Source organism: Ascaphus truei, chromosome 1, assembly GCF_040206685.1.
Source record: "Ascaphus truei isolate aAscTru1 chromosome 1, aAscTru1.hap1, whole genome shotgun sequence".
NCBI classification, from domain to species: Eukaryota; Metazoa; Chordata; class Amphibia; order Anura; family Ascaphidae; genus Ascaphus; species Ascaphus truei.
In genome coordinates, this window is record NC_134483.1 from 247,564,609 (window position 1) to 247,587,673 (window position 23,065).

General features: G+C 39.8%; 1 protein-coding gene across 3 annotated transcripts in view; it reads right to left on the minus strand.

Moving 5' to 3' along the window:
* PAX5 (paired box 5) overlaps positions 1-23,065 on the minus strand; it is a 268,060-nt gene that overhangs the window by 67,087 nt on the left and 177,908 nt on the right. For all 3 annotated transcript variants that reach the window (XM_075602572.1, XM_075602563.1, XM_075602582.1), the window contains one exon: positions 10,461-10,562. In XM_075602572.1, the coding sequence (XP_075458687.1) occupies positions 10,461-10,562 (102 nt within the window). The remainder of the gene's footprint in view (positions 1-10,460; positions 10,563-23,065) is intronic.

Genomic DNA, 23,065 nt, shown 5'->3' on the forward strand with positions numbered 1-23,065 from the left:
AAGCAAGGGGTCGGGGTTGGAGTTCGGTCATTAACATAGCTCATGGCTCACAGTTATTGTAACCCCTCGCAGGGTAGGGGTGGGGCAATTCATAGGGATAGCATGCTGGAACGGCAGGTAGATTAATTTATATATATATATATATATATTTTTTTTTTTAAAGTATATCGTAGGTATGTGGGCATGCATATATGGCCGGATATAGATATATATAGGTAGGATACGTGCATATATATATATCTATATATATATATATATAAATATATAGATATATGTATATACACTAAAAAAAAAAAAAAAAGTTGATATGCGAGGGGTAACATGTAATTTTGTTGTTACAGCAGTCGCACAGTAAGGCCAGCGCATAGGCAAAGCACCGGCACGCAGGGCTTTTGGGGAATGTCGTTACAGGCCAGGTTCGGTCTGTACAAGCGGGTTCGGAGGCCACGTGTGCCGAGGCATGGCCGTCATCAAGCGACGAAGGCGGTCCTAGCGGCGGAGCACGACATCATGTCGGGTTGCAGAAGGGTACGTCAGTGGCGACTGGGGGGAGGGCCACAGCCTGGTCACGGGAGAGGCCGTGGGGAGGGGGACGCAGCCTGGGGGGCAAGTGAATGGAAAGTGGCGGTTGGTCTACACACAAAAAAAAAAACTGCGTATATTTATTTATATAGATATATATATATATGTAGGTATGAGCACGGGTATGAGGTCCAACACGGATGGAAGATCCCACCGCCGCGAGCTGAATGACAGACGGGCCATGGGAGGGGCGATTGGCGCCTAAGGCGGATGAGTGGAGCACGTGGGGCCAACAGCAAGCACGTGTGGGGGATGGGCACGGGGGGGGCGGGGGGCGGTTGGAGCCCCGGATGGCGGACCTACGATTAGAAATTGATGAATCCTGTGGGTGGTTTAATCTTGTTTTCTCTTACAGGAAAGGCTGGAGCGGTCGGGACACGGTCGACCTCGCTTTGCGGCGCTGGTACGTCGTCCACGGCTCGTAAGCGGACGGGGCGCCCCGTCGGGTCTGCGAATAGAACGTGGAGGGGCAAGGGCCTCGAGGTTGGTCCCGACAGGTGGTTCACATCGCCGCCGGGGACCGGGACACCAAACGCTAAGCGTAAGAGAGCTACGCATTTAGGGGGGGCTACATTGCCAGGCATCAGCGGTTCCCCGATACCGGAGAGTTCGGTAGCGGGGGTGGTGGGCAATGCCAAGGCGAGACTGACAGCATAATGGAAAAGGTAGTTCAGGCGGCGTTACTAGCGGCAGGCATAGGCAAGTCAAGCGAGGCACAAGGAGGAACAGCAGCAGGTGGAAACCCCGGAGCAGCAAGCGCATCAGCTAGGATTACACAGGAGCAGGCTTCAGTGGGGGAGGAAGGCGCTAGCGGGGGCGCGGCCAGCGCAGGATCAGCAGTTAGTCAGGTAACAGTGGCAGGTCAGGGAGCAGGAGTAACGGCAGCAGCTAGCGCAGTAGGAGGAGCAGCGGAAAGGACGGGGACCGTGGTGCCAGTAGCGGCATCAGGGTCAAAGAGGGTGGGGGATGCGGCATATGGGGATTCGTACACAGCGGTCACCCGATCCCTGGGCGCACATCTGGCAGACGAGGTGAAGGAAAGAATTTAGGCAGGGGACTATGTTGAGTTACTGATGTTGCTTCCCGGGTACAACGAGGTGGTAGCGAAATCCGAGATGAAAGGGGAAGCTAAGAAGGACAATGTAGAAAGACAGTTGTACACACGCACTTTCGGTAACTGGGTGCAGGCGTTTGGGATATTGGTGGGCGTGGTGGGTGAAAAGGAGCCACAATTATGCTCCGAGTTGTTAAAATACCAGGACATAATCAGGAAGGCGTTCCAAAAATACGGGGGAATGGAATGGTGGACATACGACGTAGAATTCAGGCAAAGTATGCAGGAGAATAAAGGGGTGGTTACGTGGGACCGTAAGGATGTTGACATGTATTTAGATAACATTTCGGGGGGAGGAGGTTCAACCTCTCGTGGGGCAGGCTTTCAGGGGGACATGTTCTGTAACAATCCATAGGAGGGTTCTGAATGGATCGCGCGGCCGGCAGCGAGGCGACGTGCAGTCGGTAAACAGTCGGGCATATGCTGGGGATTTAATGAGTCAAAATGCAGATTCCTCAACTGTCATTTCCAGCATACCTGCGCCGGGTGCAGGGGCCAGCACCCCAAGTCTAAATGTTACAAGAAGGACAGTAAGGGGTTTAAGGGGACAGGACAGCAGGATGGCGTGAACGCCAATTTCGGTAGAGACTATGGCGCCTTGGCGGGAAAGACACCCCAATAAAGGGGCAGCCGAGTTATGGCAGAAGGGTTCAGGGAGACAGCGAGCGAAGGTATGGCGGTACGGGCCTGATTTAAGGGGGGGTTAAACAGGCCCGTCGGTGGCGGCAGTTGGGGGGGGGGTAGGTGCTTGTCCTGCCAGAGGGGCCTCGGGGCTGGTAAAGCAGGTTGAAGCGAGGGGGCAGGTCACCGGGACGTACTTCCGGGTGCCCCCTCTTGCATTACCCAGCACCGAGCACTTTCTGGCGCGGACGGGCAGCACGCTATCTCAGTTATGATTATGTTTATTATTAATAAACAAAGCCGCGGCCATTATACCTCCAGACTGTGTCCTCTTGTTATTGGTAGGTTACATGTAAATAATACTAGGAGAGGGGGGGAAGCTCGCGCCTCCCTGGTCATCTCGGCCACTTTCTGCATGGTATCTAGTGCTTTAAAAAAAATTAAATACTGTGTGACAACCTTCCTGTTACCAATGCAAAAAAAATGTACAAAAAACATGTGAAATATACAAATTTTCTGGTGTATTAACCCATTGTAATACGAGAATGTAATTTCTATTCTGTTATATATCCTTATATATATATATATCCTTTGTACCATTATTATTTGAGACAGATGTAAATGTTGTACCCTCATGAGACGTAAACCAACAGAAATAATACTACAATACTACAATACTACCTGTATATACATGCTTTATTTTTAGTGCTGTTCATTCATGGACTTTGACTTTTTCACCAGGTTCCTCAGACAATTGCACAAAGACTTCGTACAAAGGAAATTCATGTGTTCAGGGTCACTGCTTGGATTTTCATTAAAAACAAATCACTGGTGTTCAGAAAGGACATCTGGGTTTCAAAAGTCCCATTAATGACTATTCTTTCAGCACCAGTTTTCATAAACGTACTAGTCTTCCCTGCAAGTCTCTCTTCAGAGCCCACAAGGACTATAAGAGTGACAGTTTGGTGGGAAGGAAATCAAAGGGACAAGACCAAAAGCTCGGTCTACTCCCTAGAGGAAAACAATAAACGAGGGTAACAAGGGCCTTTGTCAAAGTCCTTTAAGCAGAAGAACCAGAACAAGGAAAACATTACATTCAATTACAATTCCCAATCAAGATAATAGGTAACATGGAAAGCAGAATATCCTGAAAGAATAATTTTTTCACCTTTCCTATGTAATTATAACTATAGCAGACTCCATCAGAACATAGTTATTTACTTTACAGTATACTGAAAAAATACACAAAAACAAATATATTAAGTGCCTGTGCATTTATAAGAATGTATTGCCATATTTTTAAGAGCTGTGTCAAAGGAGATAGTATGCTGTTTTTCTACAAGGTATAACGGATATTGTTATCCATTTATTGATGAATAAATAAAGGTTTTATTTGTATTACTGATAGATAAAGCAGCCACCCCTCCTAACAAACTCCATTTTCTTTTACAGGATTGGAACTGATTGGTCCTCTGGAGCCAAACAGCTCTGTTGTCAGCTCTGGGGCTGCCCCGATCCCTGAGATACTTACCAGTGAAGTTATCAGTATTACTTCCTGTTTTTTACAGGGAATTTAATAGAAAACTGTAACTAATGATATCCTGACTTCTTATTAGCCTGAGATGTGGCGGCTATTTTGTTTCCCCAATGGATGGAGATTTGAATCCAGTAACTTCACAGGTAAGTATCTTGAAAACGGAGGGGGGAGAGGGTGCGGTAGCTGAAAATGGTGGGATTCAGCCCCAGGGAACTCTGGGATAGCAGGAAAAAGATACAGCATCCTGCCATTCTTACCCCTCTGTTTTTTTTACAGCATGGGGAATGCGGACCATCTGGAATACTTACCTGTGAAGTAACCAGTGTTACTTCCTGGTTTTAAAAGGGGATTTAAATGGTCATCTAATGGGAAGCCACAGCCAATGGTGTTGTGGCTTCCTATTGGCCTGAAATTTGGGGACCTATTTACCCAGGAGGGAGAAATAAAAATGACAACTTCGCCAGAGATGAAAATAGCATGGTTCGGTTCTGGAGGACACCATGGATGCTATGCTGTAAAAAAAAAAAGGGGGGGGGTCAAAAAATGAGGGGGGGTCTGCTTTAAGAAACTACCCTATAAACTCTTCTATTTTACTATCCTTATTATTTGGAGTTACAAATTATTCTGCTTTAGGACAGGATGAAGATTGCAAAGTATTCTTAAATTAGGTATAAAATTAGATTAGTTGCATATGCCAAATAACACACATTTGCAAATTTACCCTAGTGGATTGAGTTCATATTTGATTCTCTGTTTGTAAACCGTTCTGCTACAGTGGGGGGAAATTTAACTGTAGAAATCTGAGTTATTAATCTTGTTTTATTCTAAAATTCTAATGAGAATATAGTTGCTATGAACCATTGCTAATATTATAAGTTTACATATTCAAATATGTATGTAAGAACTTAGTTACTATGTTAATAGCATATGGCAATTAGGTAGTAACTCAGAAATTGAGATTAAAATAAAACTCATAGATGATCTACTGTATGTATCAAGTTGTGGTACAAGTAAATTATGTTATCAATGATTTTTACTTTCATTATTTCAAAATGGCTCTGAAATTTTACATACACATAGTTAAAAATGTAATCAAATAATGTGCAGAATTTTGAAATTTGACATCTACAATATAAGCTCAGAAAGCTCCTCTCATAGTGTGAAGCCTAAAATATGCATTTTGCATCTACAGACATAGCAGCCTTTATGGTTCCTTAGTAACTCAACATGCCATGCCTCAGAATACCACCGTTTCTATAATGTTGCTGCAGAATACTGCAGTACACCCCAACATACTGTACCACAAAAGAGAGAACAATGTAGCCTGCTACATCTGTATATGAAACATTCATGGCTGTCACTCCAACAGACAATGTCAATTGCCAACAAAGTAGAGCAGACACTGTAAATGCAACTGCTATGTTACCTCATAGCATAGAGGGAAAAAATGATTCCCTCACATTATAATACTCGTGGCATTTACCCTTTATGAATCAGAAAAATTTAGAAATATCAAACAAAGTTCAGAGTGGGCCTAAAATTAATTTCAGTTTAAATAAATGTTGTTTTTCTGATTAACTAAATAACTAGACATATCTATTGCAGCCACTATAAGAAAGCCAAGAAAAACACAACTCCCTGCAAAAGCACAAATCACAAATCCTCATATAGAAATGTTCAAATGCCTATCAGTCAAGACATGACAATGTGCAAAGCAATATACACGTACAGCTTTCCTAAGCTCAGAGATAGAAATGATTAACTTGGAAAGGAAACAGACTCTACTGGATTTCAGGTGCACCTGGCTGAGAACTATTTTTTTTTCTATATAGGAACTTGTTATACCCAGTAGTTACCTTCAACAGGTTTACCTCTCTGATATGAATCTAAAAGTCAATCTCCTGGTGTTTTTGTGCTTACACCAATATATTCCACAGGTTTCAATTTTTCTTGAGCAAATTCACATTGCTTCCTAGCTTGGCTGACTCTCTTAAGTCAGTAGTCTGTCACTAATGAAACTCAACATTCGTACCTTCCATAAATATTTGAACTACATTTGCCATTTATGTATCATAATAGGAAAAAACAAAGTCCATCATTATGGAAAAAAATGAAAATGGAAAAGCAGATTTCTCCCTGGATCAACTTCATATACTGTACTGTACAGTACATGTATACCTTTCCTTTCTAAAAAAAACTTTTCACTTTTCTTAAAGATATCTACTGTATCTACCATCATAGCATCCATAGATATTCAGTTTTACGTTCTGACTACCTTTATCATTAAATAATCCTATACTTTGCTGCTGGTGAAATCTCCTTTCCTCCAGTCTCAAGGGATAACCTTGTGTCATTTGTACTGTACTTGGGAAGAAGAGTTCAGTTAAATGTTCCTCATATTGACCTTAAAATTTTTTGTAAATAGTTATCAAATCCTCTCTTATATGCTTATTTTCTAATGTAAACAAGCATTTTTGGAAATTCATTCCTCATAATTCAAACATTCTATCCCATTTACTAATTTGGTGGTTCTTTTCTGCAAAGTTCCCTGGTATACTTTTTATGAAGCAGTGTCCAAAACTGTACTCCATATTCAAATTGTGATCTAAGGATTCATACATTGGAAAAATCATGCAATTTCCACTTCCATTCATACCCTGTTTTATGCATGATAATATCATATTTCCTTTGTAGCTACTGCCTGACGTTGAGCACTATTGCTAAGCCTGCTGTCTAAAAGCACTCCTAAATCCTTCTAGATAAGGATTGAGCTACTTTTGTCCCATTTAGTTAGCATGATATTCTTGCATCCCAAATGCATAATCTTACATTTATCCATATTAAACCTCATCTGCTATTTATCTTTCCAAACTTTCGGTGTTCAAAGTCTTTCCGGGAAGAAATTACATCATGATCTGATTTTACAACCTTACGTCATTTTGTGTCGTCAGCAAAGATGTAGACTTTGCTCTATATGCAAACCTTAAGGTCTTTAACACTTTTGAGTGCCCAAGGGTGTAGCTACTACAACATGGGTTCTGGAACCCTAGATGCCCCATGACGTCAGGGTTCAACATCAAAATAAATGTTTGTTTTCTTAGGGAGGATTGAGACCTCCATGTCCTATGGAGCTCAGGACATGATCTGTACTGATGGCGGACAGAAGGGGAATGACGGAAGGGGGATGACTCCTCCCGTTCCATCATCAGTGATGAAGCGATTGTGTGACCGCTAAAAGGTTTAATAAACAAGTTACAAACAGTGGCCCTAGTACTCTGCATTTTTAAAATATTTTCTTGCTAATTTTTGCATATTCTTCCATTAAGAATCTTTGAATATTCCCTTTTTTTTTTTACCATGCCTAATATTTTCGAACTCTACTTACAACTTTAGCTAAATCTGAAAATTTCCCTCTATGATAACTCTCTGCTACCTATTATTCAACTGGTTTTCGATCCAGGTGCAAATATTTACAATCAGACCAATTTCCTTAATTGTTTACACTAACCTCTTGTGTGGCACTGCCTCAAAAGCCTTTGCAAATTCTAAATAGACCACCATAGACTAAACTAACTGCATTGCGTTGTTCTATATTGCTACTTACCTCCTCAAGAATCCATGCTGCCTGTTGCTAATATTTTTTGCATTTTCCTGACTATTATCCCTTGAAACTTTCAAGTGGCTTCCCCACTATTAATGCCCTGCCCAAACCCCCATATCTTCACTCAATCTAGCAAATCTGTTGGGGGTGAGTTAGCTCTAGAGATTGGTGAATGTGACCAATCTCCAACAAATTCATAAAAATTAAACAAAAATAATTTTAAGAAAATCTAATTTTTCATAGAAAATATGAAATGTGCCAATCTCTAGTCAGTTCAGAACTGGCCCGACTCATCACATTACTTCCCCTGCTAACTGGTACCCAGTTGCCAGCTGACTACCTGTTCCAGCTCCTCTGTCACAGCTCCAACATCAGCACCACTAGTCCCAACCAAGGCATGCTCAGTAATCAATAAACTCCATTCAAGATTGTCAATATAACTTCAATATTGCATGTTGCCGCTTCGGATCAGCAATCTGAGACTCCAAGGAGACCACCTGCTCACACTTCCCACAGAGGTATGCTCCCTGGAACAGCTGTTCCAAGTGCAGATACATGTGGCAAGATGGGTATTGAGTTGCTTTCTCAGTCCTGCTCCCACTCATTATGCTGTTTACAAACTCTGCAATAGGGAATACATATATGTGTAATTATGGAGTAACACATACTAACTACCCTGGTTTAATCCTTAATCTAATCCATCCAATGGTACTTTAACCAAACTGAACCTCAGCCAACAACTCCTAGCTACATAAAGTAGGGGTGCTCTACTCAAGTATTCAAGACCTCCCAATAGGTCAGGTTTTAAGGATATCCCTGCTTCAACAGAGGTGGCTCAACCAGTGGCTCAGTCAAAGGCAGTCAAACTAGGATATCTCTAAAACCTGACATGTTGGGGGGTCTTAAGGACTGGAGTTGAGCACCACTGATATAAAATATAGGATATTGTATTTTTAATTAGAGATTGACAAAGCCAGGTTTGTGAAATCCCAACTCATCAAATCCTTACATTTCAAAATCAAATGCAAAACCAAAACCCTTAAGATTTTTAGAACCAAAATCAAAATCCAAAAATTATTAAGACCCAAAACCAGGCAAACTACCTAAGTGTTTCTCACCATATTTTCTTACAATTCTTTTTATTTTTTTTAGTAATATTATTTTAACTTTGTAATTGTTTTTAGAATTTTATACTTATTATGCTATATTAGCATTTGCTTACTTATTTTGAGTTTGTCCCAATTTGAGTTTTGGTGAAAATCCAAAACCAAACATCGAGTTTTGGCAAAACCAGAAACAAAACCAAAGCACACAAATCATGTTGAACCAAAATCATGTCCAAAACAAAAACATAGTATTTATTTAGAACCAAAGCTAAAACGCGTTGAAATACCCAACTTTATTTTTAATCCAGGGTTATTTTGTCTTGTTTTGCTTCCTTCTATTTACCATGGCTTAATGCCCTATTCCTAAGGTGTCAGGTCCCATTTGAAGGTCACAGTGCTAGAAATGTCATACATTTCACAAATTTTGCCATCATTTTGCAAAAATGTAACCTGAATTTACGGTCATGTGACCTGCACATTTACTTTTCATGCTTCACTGAATTTTTTTGTGTGAAGTTTGCCGATTTTTGTGAAATTGTGAAACAAAGGGCAAATGTCCCCTCGTTCGCGAACTTCAACAAACATTGTGCACATGCTCAGTGGTAGAAAAATGCTAAGAAAAACAGCATTCAATTAGTTTGAACCTAAACTAGAAACTACATTTCCCTCAGCAGAATGGCACATTTGGTTGTGGCCATTTGGCCATGACCAAATGGCCGAAGGTGTTCGGCCATAAGTGGACCCTATGCCGCAGCCGATTTGCTGCTTTTAAGAAAGGGTTTTTACTTTTTAAGGGTAGGGGGTTAATTTAAGTTTTTTTTGTGCTCAGAGTAGAGGATTTTAGGGTAAGAGTTTAGGGTAGGGGTTTTTATAGTAAGGGCTTAGGTTAGGGGCTTTATGGTAAGGGTTTAGGGTAGGGGGTTTTATGGTAAGGGTACTGGGTTTTAGGGTAAGGGCTTTGGGTAGGGCGTTTTAGGGTATCGGTTTAAGGTAGGGAGTTTTATTGTATGGGTTTAAGGTAGGGGGATTTAGGGTAAGGGCTTAGGGTAGGGTTTTTTTTGGTAAGGGATTAGGTTAGGAGTTTTATGGTAAGGGTACGGGGTTTTAGGGTAAGAGCTTAGGGAAGGGGTTTTAGGGGAAGGGCTTAGAGTAGGGGATTTTATGGTAATGTTTTATTGAAGGGGGTTTTTGGGTAAGGACTTAAGGTAGGGAGTTTTAGGATAGGGCGTTTTAGGGTAGGGAGTTTTAGGGTAGGGGGTTAGGGTAGGGGGCATAGGTGCCTACGTTAGCGGCAAAGTGGCCAGCGGCAGCAGGTTCCGTTGTCGGGGTGAGTCAAGGAGAAACGTCAGCGACCAAATGTCCTAGAGCGTCCCTCAGAGGCTTGTCATAATTATATATAGCACAATACAAATATATATATATATATATATCTTAGTACTTAGTTGCTAACCTGTCAAATAAGAGATGTAGCAGGAATTATTAGTCTGGTTGAAGTAAGAAATAATGTAGAAAATAACGCGTGCTTTAAATAGATAGCACTGGCGTTACCATTGTGTTCAATAGAGTGGTGGTGTATATTGCATTACATCTCACTTCAGTATTAACGCATCGCATTGCATTAACGGGTATGGTAACGACTGCTACTTCTGTAGCAGCGGATACAACTCAACCAACACACAGTAAGAATCATCATGATTATGAAAAATTAATTAAAATAGTTTTTTTTCTTTCACACAAATGATTCTGTTGTATAAGAAAAAGAGGGCAAAATAAACATATATAGCAATGAGCTATACTGTAATTTCTTCTGCTTCAATAATCCTTTATCTTCTGCACTCATTATCCAGAAGCAAAGTTTACAATGCACTTTGCCTTAAAAATACGTTATTAAAAACTTACCAGGTACCATTCCTGTCAGCGTTGGAGCAGAGTAGCTGCCCTGTCCGGCAGGGGGGACATGGGGAGGGTATCCTGGGAGGGTTGTGCTTGCCAAATCACGACCTGAAGAATCAAGCAAAACAAATCATGATGCAAGAACTCACTAATGACAGGCGTGTTTTTACATCTCCCCAAGCACTGAGAGCGCTGTTAATGCATTTGTCACCACTGTGCAGTGTGAATATCAAGGTGTCTTGATATTATTGGCACTTGGCAGCAGAAGACATTATTTTTCTCTGTAAGCTGCTAAATCCAGTAGTTGGAAACCTATTATAGAGGGAGTATGAGTGAACAATAATGGGGAAAATTAAGGTATTCCTCAGGACAATGGCATTTAAAGCTTACTAAATTTTGCCAAACTAATATTTTCTCACATTGTTTGCAAATATCATACTCTATATCACACTATAAGGATAAATACACTAAACAATACAACTACAATAAAGCTTGTGTTAAAATTAAAGATGCTCAGTTGACTCTGTGATGGCTTTTGTTTTGCCCCCCAAAATATAGATTTTGTTTTTTTTTTGTTCTGGATTTACCTAAAGTCCATTGGCTTGATTTTAGATTTTGGTGAAATATGGTGAATTTCATAATTTTTTATATACAGATACAAATATATTATATCTTTCAAGGAATTGGTGATTCCAGTGTCCAGGCTGCAAAGACTTCACATTTGTATTGTTTTTTAACTCCTTTCTATTTGTACTGTTTATTTTATTATTCAGTTAGATTATTTTAGATTAACACACTAATATTAGCATTGCTATCACTACTTATATTTAGGTTAGTGCCCATTTAATTATAGGTCATTGTTATTTTGTTATTACAATCAGCCTAGGGGCAGTTCCTTCACAGGTGTACTTATACATACTGTATTGTTACTCCATTAAGTTTAGTATAGAGCGTCTATATATGTTACACCATTAGGCGCTATTTAATTACCTGTGTTGTTGTGTATATATATATATATATATATATATACATGTGGAGGTATCAGTATCGTGTTAGCCGAGCTTCAATAATCAAAAAAGAAATAGATGATACCGTTCTGTGGCTAACGAAATGCTTTTATTTGTGCGAGCTTTAGAGATACACTGATCTCTTCTTCCGGAAGAATATCTCGAAAGCTCGCACAAATAAAAGCATTTCGTTACGTTCAACGGTGAGTCAAAAACTCTACATAAAATTGAAAAAATAAATGGCATTTTACTATTTTCTCTCCTGAGAATTTACAGTGCTGAATATATTTCTATATATTTCTATATTTCTATTGAGATTTACATCCTTCCTCTCATTTACCTAAAGCAATCTGTCTGCAAAATAAAATAACCCAATAGTTCTTGACTGTCAGCTATAATTTGCTGGACAATAACCGCTTCCACAGCCTAAATCTTAACTTGTCATAGTAGGCACAGGTTTGCATTGGATGTAATTACTGTGCCTTAAACTATGTCGTACAGCATTCATAATACTTCCTGTGCTCCATGGGAAGCTTAGGCAGTGAAGTTTCTGGATATGTATAAAATAAGTAGAATTGCTATGGTTTTCTTAATAACATCCCTTTCCACTCTCTTCCTAATTACTTGAATACATGGCGAAGGTAGCACACAAACCATTTGTCATCTTTCTGTTAGCTTGATTGTTCTTTTTCAACATTGGGTCTCAGGACCGCAGCCCATTCTGAGAAACAGGTAATGCCACAGGTGTGGGCATGAAATAAATAACGAGGTAAGGCATTCGCAGAGGGCATACGGGTCAGGCAGAACAGCCCTTAAATTAAACATTGATAAGCAGAACACAATTATCCATCATGTTTAAGTGGCTGCATGAAATTAGCAGCTAGGAGAGTGTGGCAAGTGAGGGGAGAATTTGCAGTAAAACTTGTGAAATTCAGGACGTCCACTGTGACTATTTCTGAAAACCAGAGGCACTATAATCTGTTATGCAAACCATAAAATTTGAATTAGGAGAACTGCAGTAAAATGATCTCCCTAGGTGTAGCTTTGTGCAAAGGTAGATTTTTGCTACATTCCAAACAAACAAATACAAACATATGTACAAATGAAACGCGCAAAGCAGGAATATTGTTACCATGTTGCTATTTGCTGCATGCTCAAAGTCTAAACTCGTAACATATTTTTTTTTCAATATGCAGTAAAATAAGCCAAGCACGTCACATTAAATTGAAATGCCCATGTTGTTAGCTAGCAATCAGATAGTGTGCAGTGAGTAACACCTGCAGTGTGCACATAGTGAGACAATATCTACCTTTTACTTTTATGGCAATAAAACTGTAAATAGATCTGTCCCCGATTCTCTTACATGGGAGACGCAAAGTGTAGTTCGTTTTTCTTAAATTCTTGAGTGGTTTTAAAAACGTCATTACTATTTCCTTTCCTTTGGAAATAAGGTAGGCTTTCTTCCATTTATTTAAAATCTTCATGTCCCATTGTTCTATTTGAGGCAGGATATAGAATGTCCCATAAATTAAAACAAGTTGGATCAGCATCCCTTGACTGAGTCACTTTTGACCTTGGACTGGACATTCCTTATATCAAGGGCACTGGGTATGGCTAATACCCGCACTCTCCCTCCATCCAATAAAGACACCGAACACTTACTTTTTGGTTGGAAGAACAAGGCCACAGCTTTATTAATTTCCAATATTAAGTTCCTTATTCACCCCCTGTGAGGTTGCCTGCCCATATTTCAGAGCCAAACAGCGTAGTCGTGGCTCAAGACTCCCGCAGATACCATAACCTGGTCAACAAGACCCAATAGACGGCATACTCTAATCAACCAACCTCCTTACTTCCTGGGCTCCCCAGCCTGGCAGGCCAACCCCTCTTACCACTGTGACAAAGAAAAGAACCAATTACAACACCTCATCAAAAACATCAACTCCTTGATATAAATATACAGTATATATATATTGAATTATTATTAAATCATAACACAAACAGAATGAAATTATAATAACTCCAACAATCGGGCGGGAGCATAGTCATATTTCCTCCAGAAGAGCCATGAGGTAAGAGGACCCTCTTGCTCTCCTCCTCACTTAAATCTATACCCTAAGCCCCCTTGGCTACCACATACTACTCAACTATATCTCCCACTGGGCAAGAAGCAGGCTTCCTCGGCATGAGGTCCCGTCCCTAGCACATGGGCCGGCTTTATGAACAAACTATTTTGTCACTACAAGATCTATCAGGACCAGTGTTTAAAGCTCCACAGGTTTTTGTATCATAGCACAGAAACGTGTATTACATTTTTTGGAGCAATTGCATCATTTGTAACAGTTTCTTACATCTGCTATAGATTGTTAGATTTATTCCAAGCATCAGTAAAAGGGGAAAGATGAGGCAAAATTGGGGTAAAGTACTTTAATACAGTATGTACGTGCTGGGTGAAAATGTCTTTGTTTGTCTCTATTATTGGCTTAAAATATAAACCCCCTATTTTCCTTTTTATAGTACACACCTTTTACAAGTTGGGTTACAAATAATCCCTTTGTTTTTTTTGGAATCATGATCGCTTACATTAATTCACAGTACCACTTTTGTGTACTTCAACAAGTATTTTGGAACCATGGAGATGTTTTATTAGGATAAATGTCTGGATAACCCAAAATACATATACACACGTTACCTATGCCAGTGGTCATCAATATAACTAATTTGCCATGCAACATATTTTAAAACATATCTTGTCTGTATGGTCAAACATACAGTTACATGTATAGGAGAAACAATATACAGTAAGCATGGGAGTTACCCGATGCAAAAAATCCTTAGGATTTGATTAGATACCGATGGTTTTCTCATACCTTCACCCTGCTAAAAAAACAAGAATAACAAGCTCTGTACTGTATATTGCAATAATTATGTTATTGGATCTAGATGTGTGACACTTCTCCTCTGTTTTAACATTTCTGTGGTACGTCAGGCTTTAAAAAAAAAAAAAGTATAGATTATGCTGCACAAATATAATATTGTCACTGAATCTTAGTTTTGTTCTCTTCCAACTCACACATAAACAAATAATTGCTGGAGTGGCTGTATTCCAGGGCCTGCTGAGTTCCTATTATTAAAAGTATTGCTGTGCTATGTAAAGGCAACAACAATAGAGGCAACTGTATTGGCTCTGCCTGTGTTAAGAACACTGATCAAGCCACATGAGATCTCATTTCAGGCATAATGTGCATCGAAGGACAAAATTAGATTGAGAAGTAAATGGAGCCTAAAATCTCCCAAGTTTTATCCGTCAAGAAGCTGCCGCACTGCAAAGTTTTAATTCCAATTCCTCTTTCACTGAATCTTACAGTGGATGCTGTAGTTGTCACAAACGATAAAACACGATTTTTCAGCTTCCGTGAAGAGGAGAAGTTTGATTTATGCTTGCACGGACAAACTCAAAATAAGATAGATGGGATAGCTTCAATGGCCAACTTATGGTTAAAAAGAGTTTGAGCACTCAGGTGCCTTCTTCAGGCTGATCTTCACATCCTCTATCTGTGATTTTATCATTGTAAATGGCTAATAAAACTTATTTTACTACTCAGAAAGATATTGTTATATGTTACTTGATATGCTGCCTTTATAGTATATTTTGTTAAATTCATGTTAAGGGTTTATCTGGCTGAATGCAACCTGGGATGATTTGTTTTTATAACATATAAATTGACCCGAAAAAAATAACTTTTTTATATAAGGGTGACAGTAGTAAGATTTATGAAGAGTTAAATAAACAACTATAGTGTCTGATGGCCCTGAAATTTATTATGCAATTGTTTATCTAAATTCCATTTACCTTTGGTACTATCTATGGCTAAAAAAACAAATCATAAGGGAAAATGCTTTATTTTGGTTATATACACTGGCGACACACTTTATTCGAGCTCGGCTAGTCCCACGATTTCGGGTATACCCGGGTGTATTGAGGTTTGTGACTGTTTTCTGCCCGAGTGCATTGAGGTATTTTCCAAGCAGGGATTGAAGCATTTTATTCCCGCTGGCTGCAATACTGCACAGTATATATATATATATATACTGCATTACAATTCATGAATTTATGCCATCTGGTAGACACGCGAAGCATTGCAGCCTATTAAATCCTAATCATTATCATTTAACAGATCAGCCGCCCGTCAGCCAGGCATGAACCCAGGCTGGGAAGGCAAACGCAACGGGGCTTGTCAGAGGTGAGGAGCGGCGCATTCCAGGTATCTGCCAGGTACATACTGGGTATTTGCTCGAATAAAGTGTGTCGGTGCAGTAACAAGTTCTCAATTTAGATAATGCCCATTTTTATATATGTTTTACAGAGATACAATGAGAGCCCCAGGCACAGAATTTGACTTAACCCAATAAAATATATTTGTCCAGTAACTTGTTAACGTCTCCTGATAATATTTCCCCTATTTCTCACTGAGCAAAGCAGGGAAAATAGGTGAAAATTAGCTGGATGCATTATTGAGCATGATAGGGGGTATATATCTCTACAAAAGGACTTTGTTAACTACAAACTTGGGAAGGTAAATAGCAGATGAGGTTTAATACAGATACATGTAATGTTATGTATTTGGGAAGAAAGAATAAGTGAGCAACAAACTAATTGGGACAAAAATAAGCTAATCCTTGATGGTGACAGATTTAGCAGTGCTTGTAGACAGCAGGCTTACCAATAGTGCCCAATGTCATGCAGTAGCTGCAATGGGAAATAGGATATTATCATGCATATACCGTAATGGGTTGTGGATGGAAGAGAAGATAGCATCATTTTGCCACTGTATAAATCCTTAGTAAGACCACACCTTGAATATGGAGTGCAGTTTTGGACAACACTCCATAAAAAATACATTATCAAACTAGAAAAAGTGCAGAGAAGAGCCACCAAAATAATACAAGGGATGGAAGGTTTGGCTTATAAGGAAAGGCTAGTAAAATTAGATTTGTTTACATTAGAAAAGAGGCGTCCAAGAGGGATATGGTAACTGTATACAAATATGTTTGGGGTTAATACAAGGACCTTTCAAGAGAACTATTCATCCCAAGTACAGTACAAATTATACGGGTCACCCGTTAAAATTGGAGAAAAATCCGATTTCACCAGCAGCAAAGGAAAGGGTTCTTTACAATAAGGGCTGTTAACATGTGAAATTCATTACCCAAGGAGACTGTAATGGCAGATACAATAGCAAACTTGGGAAGGTAAATAGCAGATGAGGTTTAATACAGATACATGTAATGGTATGTATTTGGGAAGAAAGAATAAGTGAGCAACAAACTAATTGGGACAAAAATAAGCTAATCCTTGATGGTGACAGATTTAGCAGTGCTTGTAGACAGCAGGCTTACCAATAGTGCCCAATGTCATGCAGTAGCTGCAATGGGAAATAGGATATTATCATGCATATACCGTAATGGGGTGTGGATGGAAGAGAAGATAGCATCATTTTGCCACTGTATAAATCCTTAGTAAGACCACACCTTGAATATGGAGTGCAGTTTTGGACAACACTCCATAAAAAATACATTATCAAACTAGAAAAAGTGCAGAGAAGAGCCACCAAAATAATACAAGGGATGGAAGGTTTGGCTTATAAGGAAAGGCTAGTAAAATTAGATTTGTTTACATTAGAAAAGAGGCGTCCAAGAGGGATATGGTAACTGTATACAAATATGTTTGGGGTTAATACAAGGACCTTTCAAGAGAACTATTCATCCCAAGTACAGTACAAATTATACGGGTCACCCGTTAAAATTGGAGAAAAATCAGATTTCACCAGCAGCAAAGGAAAGGGTTCTTTACAATAAGGGCTGTTAACATGTGAAATTCATTACCCAAGGAGACTGTAATGGCAGATACAATAGATATCTTTAGAAAAATGTTAGATATCTTTTTAGGAAGGTATACAGGGATATACCAAACAAGTTAAACAACGGAAGGATGTTGATCCTGGGACAAATCTGTGTCATTACTGGTGTCCAGAAGGAATTTATTTTATCCATTCTGAAATATAATAGGATGTTTTATTGGGGGGATTTATTTTGCCTTCCTCTGGATTAAAATACTGTAAATACAAATATAGAGTACGTGTCTGTTTTCTAAATGTAACATAGTGTCTTTTTTCAACCTCATGTACTATGTAACATAAAGAAAGTGCATGTAGAAATTTGTTTTAACACATTGCTCCATTTGCTGCTTGTGTCAAATGTAAGAAAATGTTTCCTACATACAGATGTAGCCAAGGTTATTGCACCCGCTTTATTGCACCCGCTTTATTGCACCCGCTTTATTGAACCCGCTTTATTGCACCCGCTTTATTGCACCCGCTTTATTGCACATATTTTCCATAGGATTCAATGGCAGTGATACCACAGAATATCACAGCATAACGCAACAGCGAGTGCAATAACCTTGGCTACATCTGTATGATGCAAATTGTTTGCCAGAAACATTTACACCACCTTAGACCTGTAGGATATAAAGACTGCAGCGAAGCTGCAGCATAACATTCATTAGTAATATTAGTAAGTGGATTACAGAAGGTGACCAAGAATGAAGTGGAACTCATCCCCACCCCACCCACTGCAACTGTCAGATATAATGAATGCAGGTCTCAGTCTTTAAGCTATTTGCATGTTTTCCAGCTGTTAGACCTGTTGTTAGACCTGAAGAAGGCCTGTAAGGGGCTGAAACATTAACAACAAATGCTATTTGGATGTAATATAGTGCCTGGGAAATGTTATGTATGTATGTGTCTCAAATACAAATAGTAAATGACATATAAAAAATGGTAATGTATTTAAGGTGGCACAACCCAGTGGCTCATCTTTTGGGAACGCTACATACGTATGATGCTATAACCCACATTTTAATTAATTTTTGTAATTAACTGCATGAAAATCCATAACTATAGAGTATAAGCTTACATATATATTTTTTTAAACACAAATAAAAGACTTAAACTGAGGAAATATTATTCATAATTTTGATTTAGTGTCTGGCTCAATTACATCAAGAAATTCTTTTCAAATCCAAGTAGCATGAAGGTGCAAATAATACTTCTTTTAAAACACCTAGGCTTGAAAAATAATAATGAATAAGAATTGCCTTCCTACAAAAAAATCTATAGAGCATGCAAAGCTGGTGGGGCAAAACTGAAGTAAAATATTCACTTTGTTCCTTCATTCAGAACTAACCTAGCATATAATGGAATTACACAGCAGTTTATTGGTCCATTTTCTGTAAGTGCTGTCTTTGAAATTTGTAACTTATATACGTGCATAGAAAAAGAATAGAAATGTGGTGCAACTAAATGCACGGGGAAGATTTGCAATATGGCTACAGTATATATTTTGCACCCTGGAAACATGTTTATGGAAACTCAAGCTATGGAAATATTCATCTCTAGGGAGGAAAAAAAATCAGAAATCGGAAAAATCTTACATTTTTCTTTATTGACTTGTTTTTTTTATCTTTCCAAGGAAGAAGCTTCTGTTTATATGAAGTTTCTGTGAAACATACAGATTGTCAAAAGAAAACTAAAGATGATATATTTATCGCATGACTTTTGTTTGTAGATGAAATCTATTAGGACTGCTTGTGCACCTTTGTTCAATGCTTTGCCTTAGCATCTACTCAACCAATTTTGGTTTAAACTTGACAATTCGTTTTTTTCCTGCAGGCGAATGCAGTATGCACATATAGTTATTGATAAATATTATCTTCTACTCATAAATCAATATAATTATCCTCTACTATACTTAGCTCAGACAGGCTCAATTTTAATGAGATTGCCTCTCTCTCAACATGAAAGTGATAGTGTAATGCTGCCTCTAGTTAACATCTTCAGTGTTGGATGATACAATAATTCAATGCACTGCAAAGTGCAGCAAACTACTTTAACATTTGAGGGATTGTTAGGACACTGGCCCATATTAACTAAGGGGCGGTGTGCCATAAGACATTTCCAAGTGACAGAAACCCTCATACAGCCTATTTAAGTGAATGGACCATAAGGTGCCTTCTGACGCTGGAAGGTGTCTTATGGAGCAGTAGGTTAAATTTAAATTTGTAGCCCCCTTTCCCCATCACTAAAGGAACTAACGGTGCTGCCGTTACCTGCTTGGCTAACAGAAGCCCTGAGCCTCCTCCGCTGGGAGCCTGGGGTGCGCTCTCGATCTCCTCGGTGCAGCGCCTCCACCTGCGAGGGATCCCATGTAGCGGGATACACCCCTCACAGGAACCAATAACAATAGTAAACACACGCACGGGGTATATATTAACTGATTTACTACACATAGGATACAGTAACCTGTACCACACAGTATAACACACACACAATACAATAACACAGGGTGAGTGTTCCCAAAGTACATAGGGTGCGGAGTACCAATACCCCTGGTGTCCTTCCCCTAATGTCAGTCCCCACCCAAAGTGTAGGGAGTAGCGCTACCCCTGTGGACCAATGCTGCACTTAGATGTGATACCTTCCCGGGCACTCCAGTACCTGGGTACCATCGAATAACACAAAGGATCTGTCTGATCCACCGACTTAGGTCAGTCCGGTCCATCCACGAAGGCGTCCGCCTCTACGTGGGGTGAACTCCCACTGGAGGGTCTCACCGTAAGAGTCTCTTAGTTCAGTGGTGGTCTGGTCCCAGACCACAGACCACAAGTCACTGCGTGGCATTTTGTCACTGGTGCCTAACACTGATAAGGCTACAATGGAAATGTCCCTATCTGGGGGCCTTTCCCTGTAGCAGCCACAAACTAACAATGGTCAGGGCCTAACTGGGGCCTGCGGGGAAACTTTAGGCCTAGTCCAGGGAAGCACAGCTCCCTGGACACTACCTGCTCAGTCGCCATCCTACTCCTGACTGCACGCGAGGCCCTAGCGTGCCAAATGTTTATATCTTGCCTCAGGAGATCCGGGAGCTCTATTGGCTGGGGCGCGTCACGTGATAAGCAGCCCCTGGGGCTGCTGGAACCTGTTGTTCCCCTGCGGATCTACTCTAAGATAGCCACCACCACTACACTGTCACTGCGCATGCACAGACAATCCAAAATGGGGGCCCCCTGTAGATGAGAAAGCCGCAGAGCTCCGGTGCACCGGAGCACCCCCACTGATTGTCGCAACTCGACCTGGTGTTTCCCCGAATGCGCCCGCAGTCCTGGCAACAGCAAGCCTCGGCACAGCAGCTGCAGCCTCCCCCTTCCCTGCACCGGAGGAAAGGGGGCTAGCGGGACCCGGCTACACAGCCTTTTTTAGTGAATGGACCATAAGGTGCCTTCTGACGCTGGTAGGTGTCTTATGGAGTAGTAGTTTGAAGTAAATATGACCATAATTGTCCTCCAAGAATATTTTGTATTGATGCTTTTTGGGTGTATGGCACATTTCTCATTAGTATATATTTTTGCATTTTAGTGCTTAATAATTGATAGGCCTCCACAAACTTTATGTGAAACACCGTCTCAAACATGAATGTTTCCCAGTTATAGAGATAGTTTTAGAGAAAAGGTTTCTCTGCCAGTGCTCAAAGTTCAATTAAGTGCTTTTCCGTAGATTAAAAAATAAATAAAAGCTACATAGCTAAATCTTCATTAGTCTTTACTTAAATGCACCTTGGTTGAAGGGTCCAGGTCTATGAAGGTGAGTACAGGCCTGTACTCAGGTCATTAATGCTCATTGTTAGGGGTGTAGGACAAACATAAAGAAAAAGGGATGTCAAGGGAACCTATGTGGACAAGGACACCTGACCCCTATCTAAATGATAACTCCAACAACATCCCTTAGAGCTAGACCATTAAAAATAAATGGCAATGTCTAAAGACATGGTACTCACGATACTTGTGAGTGTGGTCCGTCTGGTCCCGGCGTGCTATCAGCCCAATGTGTATAGCAGAGGAGAATCTCCCTGAGGAGGGTAGAAAATGGCGGTGCACAGCGTGTCAACAGGTGCCTCATGCGTTCCGGAAGCAGGAAGTAAAACGGAAACTGGATGGTGATTTCAATAGAAAAATTTAATGAACAACAAAGTGCAGTAGATGCACAAAACGCGTCAGAGTTCCTTCTCAAGATGACTTTTCTTTTTTACTGATGTCCTTGTTGTTCATTAAATTTTTCTATTGAAATCGCCATCCAGTTTCCGTTTTACTTCCTGCTTCCGGAACGCATGAGGGATCTGTTGACACGCTGTGCACCGCCATTTTCTACCCTCCTCAGGGAGATTCTCCTCTGTTTCCCAGTTATAGTAGCCTTATTGATTGTGAAGAAGTGTATATGTGATGTAGCGTATAATACCATTTGCCTGAAGTTTTTCATCTGTGATATATTTACAAAGCTTTCAAAATATCACAGGTCTCTTCTTCAAGACATGATTATAAGACCTCTGCAGTTAAACAAACTGCTCTGTAGATTATAATATCCATTAGGAATTCTGAAAAGCCTCAAATATGTGAAGTTTCTTCAAAGTTACTCCTTGAGAAAGCACCTTTCTGCTGTGGGAAGAGATTTTTGTTCTCTGTCATTTTTGTTTTGTGTTTTTTTTAATATGTAATTAACCAATTTTTTTGTATTTTTTCAATAATCCGGTGAGTTTCTGACATTTTTTCACGGGTCCGCAGTCTTACCAATCTCCTGGTTTTTTTTCTTGCTCTGTAGATTATAATATTATCCATTAGGAATTCTCATGTTGGTCTATTAAAATGTACCCGAACCTATGAAAAGCTTAATATATGTGAGGTTTCTTCAAAGCTCAAATCACAGAGTATTCGGTTACAGAATTAATCCATAGACGTCTACTTCTGCACTACTGAGAAGCATTCTTCGATGGACAGACTTTAGGCTACTAGGTATTTCACTGTTGTACCATCCCAATAAATAATATCTATGAAAACATGCAATATTACCATTGAAGCATAAATGTTTTACTTCATACAAATTATACAAACAGGGGTTGAAGGGCAAATAGCCACCTGCGTTTCCCCGCTTGTGACCAGCAGTCAGTGACGTCAGGATTTATAACAGTATTAAACTGTATGACAGTCAGCCATGATAAATCAGTTCCCCCTTCTTCTCAAATCACAGACAATAAAAGCTTTAGTAGTGAAAGCCATTTATCATCATAAAGACTAGAGACTATCTAGTCATCAATTTCACTCACATGCTTAATACACTGGAGAGAGTGTTAGAGTTTTAGCAAAAGAAAAAATAGCAACCACGAGGAAAGATTGAACAGGAATAATTACAAAGGTCAAACAAAGAAATCCTTTAGGAAGCAAGTTTTTCTCATGGTAAAAAGGTGCATCAGACGTTGTTCTTTGAATGTTATTGTGAAGAATGACTCCACACCTCTGGTGTCCTTTTATGTCCTACTACATATATCTACATTCTTTCACACAGACTTTGAGCACCTGGAACTCATTTGAAAAGGGAGAACCAAGTGTTTATATATGCTGAGCTTGTGTTTAACACAGCAATCTTCCTGGCACATTACTGTTCGGGTCCTTCTTAGCATACCACAATTGAGGGTGGATTTGTAACCTCCAGGACA